This window comes from Apium graveolens, chromosome 9, assembly GCF_009905375.1.
Source record: "Apium graveolens cultivar Ventura chromosome 9, ASM990537v1, whole genome shotgun sequence".
In the NCBI taxonomy this organism is placed as follows: domain Eukaryota; kingdom Viridiplantae; phylum Streptophyta; class Magnoliopsida; order Apiales; family Apiaceae; genus Apium; species Apium graveolens.
In genome coordinates, this window is record NC_133655.1 from 265729302 (window position 1) to 265734585 (window position 5284).

At 33.6% G+C, this 5284-nt stretch overlaps 1 protein-coding gene across 1 annotated transcript; it reads right to left on the reverse strand.

The window, feature by feature from the left end:
* Positions 1 to 2528: 2528 nt before the first annotated feature.
* Positions 2529 to 5073, reverse strand: LOC141686277 (uncharacterized). Its single transcript, XM_074491321.1, has 3 exons — positions 4702 to 5073; positions 4355 to 4573; positions 2529 to 4247 (listed from the first exon to the last, which is right to left on the reverse strand). Exons 1-3 carry the CDS (start codon positions 5071 to 5073, stop codon positions 2529 to 2531), a joined length of 2310 nt encoding a protein of 769 aa, XP_074347422.1.
* Positions 5074 to 5284: the final 211 nt, after the last annotated feature.

The following is a 5284-nucleotide window of genomic DNA, read 5'->3' on the forward strand; positions in this document are numbered from 1 at the left end:
GATGTCCGTGCAAAGATCCTGTGAATTAATACTATAAAGTTCCTACTAGATTGAAACTTGATTTGTATCAGTGGGGTATCATGCAATGGTATATTTGGAAACTTCATCAATTCCAACAAGCTCCGTGAGAGTATGGCACGGGAACATTTTAACTTTTCCCTTCTTTGATGGACAAACCTCCAGCAATAGTTCAACATCACGTTTCCTTTGGTTGGCTAGAGATAATGGTGCATCCTGAGAATTCCCCTCTTCCGTTGCACGCTCCACGACCTCCTAAATTACATAAGAACCAAGGATATACGACTCAATTATTTAACACAATATTCCGTTAATGCAAATGAGAAAAATTAAAATTTTAGGCTACATTATGCTTAAACATGTAAATACACGAGGATGATGATATATCGATAAAATTCAAGAAAGCAAAAAAAAACACAAAAAGTAAAATTTCATAATATATTAATCTGCAGACTCAGTTCTTGAACCTGATAATTTTAACAATATAAGTGAATGTACAAGTGAATGGATTTAATAATTTCACATGCCACAAGTTACTAATTAATAATAGAGAGGCAAAAATATAGCTGATGTATTTAAAAAGATAGAGGTAGTATTTATGCCCACAATTCCCAGATAGTACAATGTCAACAAAAACAGGGCTTATAGCAGCCGCACAGAGGTAGTATTTAGAAAATGAATTTGAGGTAGATGGTAAATAAGAAGTACTAGAGAAGTTTGGGCTACTATTGTAAAAAATCATTGTTGTTGCCATTACTTCTAAATTTAAAATTCATAACTTAATAACAAACAATAATATGTAATTTTACAAACAAAAAAAAGGTAACAAAAAAAAGTTGTAGAATATATATATATATATATAATATATTAAAACTTTAAAATCGATAAGAAAAATAAACTATAGAACAAGAACCTGTTTCTCAATAAAAACTAAGGAACAAATTCACTAAAGTGGATGTTTCCATTATAATAATAGGAAACCTGTATTTATTGCATGGAACAATAATAGAACTAGTGCCACCGGTTAAAAAGCCAATAATTACATACTCTGATGTCCAATCAGTACTGATGCAATAGGTGATGCTGTTGTGACTACAACTATAAACAGATGATTTACATGAGACTATTTGTTTGTGCAGGCACAATGCACATCACCTTCCCTAGAAAAATAGTTCATATTGAGAAGGGCTCCCTCCATCCCTATAAATGCAAACATCTACATGCACATCTCTTTTCTGATATTTACTTATCTTGTTTCCACTACACTGAAACCTGTACAGTTGAATTTTACTTTTGTTGTGTATTTCGTGGATGATATAAATATTTTTAATTAGAAAGGAATATTTAAAAATTTGATGTCTAATAGAAATCAATATTAAAATTGAAAAATTAAACACGACCATTACAATAATTTTCAACTGAAACATATTTTTTGTAAAATAACTAAAATATTAAATTAAGCCATGTCATCTTCCTCGCTTTCACTTTCTTCATCAATAATCATGTCTTCATCATGATTTTGTTCTTCATTGTACTCATCCGTAGAATTGTCATTTTCAACAAATCTCAAATCAATAAAAAAAATTGAAAGATCATGAATCATCACGGGCTCGACATGAGATGATTAAGCATTTGAAACCTCATTTTGCATGGCATCTTCACTAGATGTAAAATTCCTTTTAGATTTCACTTCTTCATTAACAAAACGACTTTTTGTTGTTAAAATGGTGTACCATGGTGATCTTGGATTTAAAATATGCCTCGCATAATACACTTGATGAGCTTGACTAGCTAACACGAACACATGTTCCGCATTTAATGTTGATCGAACATCCACCGTTATCATCCTATTTCTATCCACCTTGACATGCTTTGTATGATCAAACCAATGATATTTAAATAATATAACTTTATACCCATTACGGTAATGAAGCTCAATATTTCTTCAAGTCGATCATAATTATTTTCAAAACTCCCCTCATATGAAGATCCTACATATAAATGAGTAAATTCCTTAGGTACAAGCAATGCATTAATATAACAAATGAGAGAACAATAGATACAAAATAATTAAGTACCATATATTTCTTACCAATGACAAGCACACCTGAATTTGGTGAAGTGCGTTCATTACAATTTGCACAAACAAATTTGTAACCATTAAAGTTGCAACCATTTTAAATATCCACATCGCGCATCGGACCTTTTATTAAATCCTTAAAAACAAATTGAGTTGTGGATCATCCGCTACCTAAAAATATATATATATATAAGTGCATTATAATTATAATATTTGAGGACAATAAAAAACATTTATATGTATGTGTTTAGACACAAACCATTCTTTCAAACCAATTTAGGAATCGATCTTTTTGAAATCTTTCTTTTGCTACATCATTAAACTCTGGGTATTTTCTATGTACCAACTTGTTAAATTTACTAAAAACAAATAATAGTCATTACAATAAAATAAATCAAAGTAAAAAAATATCATAGATTTGTTAAAGACCTTACCCCAAGTACTTTGCAACCTCCGCTGTGTTGATAAGAACAAAATATTTGATGAGTCTATCTTCATCGACCGTCAAGATTCTATGCCCTTTTCTTTCAATGGGCTTAGCCGGATACGTGTAAACTTCTAACAAGTTAGGATCATTACATGTTTTGGGTGCCTCGTAATGACGCAATCGATTGTGCATTGTTTCAACTTTGGATTCAAAATATAGAGAACAAAAGTGCACACATTCCTCCTGGATATAACGTTCAGCCATTGACCCCTCCGGATGTGCTTTGCTTCTAACTTTCGTCTTCAATCCATGTAAAAATCTTTGAAAAGGGTACATCCATCGATATGTAACAGGGCCACCCAACTTACACTCGGTGGCCAAATGTGGCAAGTGCTCCATCGGGTCAAAGAAACCGGGAGTAAAGATGGTTTCAAACATAGACATTATCCTCACAATATCTTTCTCCATTTTTAACAAATCGGAGTATTTCAAGGTAGATGAGCACAAATCTTGGAAGAAGTTAGACAATTCAATAATGGCATCAGCCACTTGCCTCGGTAATAAGTTACGACAAACAATAGGCAATAATTTTTGCATGAAAAAATGACAATCATGCGATTTCATACCACGAATAGTATGTTTTTCGAAATTCACACACCTAGATATATTTGAAACGTAACCATCCGGAAGTTTAAGTGTTGAAATCCACTCAAACAAATTATCAACTTGTTCCCTCAAGAGCGCATATGGAGCATGTGGCATTATGTCTCTATCTTGAACCCACAACTCACGTCGAATACCAAGTTCCTCACAATCATACCTTGATTTTAAGTTATCTTTGGTCTTGTTCTTGTCAGCTAATATCGTGTAGAATATGTTTTCAAAAACATTCTTTTTAGTATGCATGACATCAATATTGTGACGAAGATCAAGTGTCTCCCAATACGGTAGCTCAAAAAATGGAGAATTATCAGTCCAATTATGAGTAACACCATAGTCCCGAGGTCGTCTTTTTGTTAACTTTCTTGGAGGAGGAAATTGTATAAGATCACATACAATCTTTGCTCTTCCACCTGAATGTCGAGCTGTGACAGAACGAACCTCTCTCTTTCCAAACATTGTGCTACTCCTCAATGGATCACCCGGTTCCAAAAAATATCGAGCAGTGCCAAAGAAAGAAGGCTTACCACCATTCCTCAGTTGAAAGCCTTTGATATCACCACTACATACATGACAAGACAACTTACCCTTATTCGACCATCTACTTAAAATCGCAAGAGCTGGAAAGTCGCTAATAGTCCACATTAGTGCAGCCCTCATCTGAAAATTTGTGCGTGATGACCTATCATATGTTTCCAATCCTGTATGCCATAATAGCTTCAATTCATCAATTAACGGTCGGAGGTAAATATGTAGGTCTTTTGTAGGATCATTATGACCGGGAACAATGAGAGGCATAAACATATATGGAGCTTTGATGCACATAGATGATGGAAGGTTGTAAATAACCACCACAACGGGCCATGTGGTATAATCCCTGGCAAGTGGATCACGAAATGGGTCAAATCCATCACTAGAAAGGCCAAGTCTGATATTTCGTGCCTCTTTTGCAAATCTCATAAATCTAGCATCAAATGCTTTCCATTCATCTCCATCTGCCGGGTGAGATAACTGACCATCAACTATGACTCTATCATGGTGCCACGTCATACACTTAGCAGTCTGCTCAGACATGTACAAACGTTTTAGTCTCGGTATAAGTGGAAAGTATCGCAAGATCTTTCTTGGAATTAGCTTCTTTTGGTTATCCTTTCAGTCCTTATATCGACCTTTGTGACATATGTCACAACATGTCTTTTTATATTTTCCTTGTAAAATAACATGCAATCAGTCTCGCAAGCATCAATCTTTTCATATCCCATAGTCAAACCACTTATCATCTTTTTCACATCATAATATGTCTCAGGTAGATTGTGTTTCTCCAGCAATACTGACCCAATAAGTTCAAGTAACTCATCAAAGCCCTTATTACTACAACCATGCTTGTTCTTGAAATATAACAACATATTTATGAATGACAAAGTGGTAGAATATGGACAATTTGGATAAAGAGGTTCAGAAGCACCATATAACATCTCATAAAAAAAATTTGCTATTGTATTCGGTTCCTCCTCACCATTCCCGAAATTTCCATGTGCATCTGCAAAGTCTCGAAGCATTTCATGTCATCATATATATCATCATCTCTAGGATCATTATTAGCCAAACTAGTCTCGACTTCAACCCTGGACCTACGCTTTTCTCCATGAAAAACCCATTTAGTATATGATTCCATAATGTCATGTCGATTCAAATTATAAGTTACATTGTCGGGTAATTTACACCATGTATTTCCACACTCATTACATGGGCATCTTATCCTCCCCATTGAATCAACTTCCCCTTTCATAGCAAAATTGATGAAATTTTGTACACCATGTTTGTACTCCTCGGTTATATTATTCCTTGCATCAAATCTACGATGCATCCAACTTCGATCGGATGCCATATACAATTATCATATTTTGATTAATTAGTTATTATAGATAAGAACTAACATCAATAAACAACTTAATTAAATTAATATTTCATTAGTATGATTGATACAATCATTATATAACTCAATGTCTGATTATCTTAACATACTAAAATTAAGTAATAATCACATTAATTTAACCACAATTGACAATATTAACACAATTGACATATAAAAAAATTAA

Excerpts from the sequence above, each read along its gene's own strand:
- LOC141686277 (XM_074491321.1), bottom strand. The coding sequence starts at position 5,073 with ATGGCATCCGATCGAAGTTGGATGCATCGTAGATTTGATGCAAGGAAT. Across the intron at positions 4,574-4,701 it reads ACATGGAAATTTCGGGAATG|AACAAGCATGGTTGTAGTAA; the intron begins GTGAGGAGGAAC and ends TTATATTTCAAG. Across the intron at positions 4,248-4,354 it reads TTGTGACATATGTCACAAAG|ACTGCTAAGTGTATGACGTG; the intron begins GTCGATATAAGG and ends ATGTCTGAGCAG.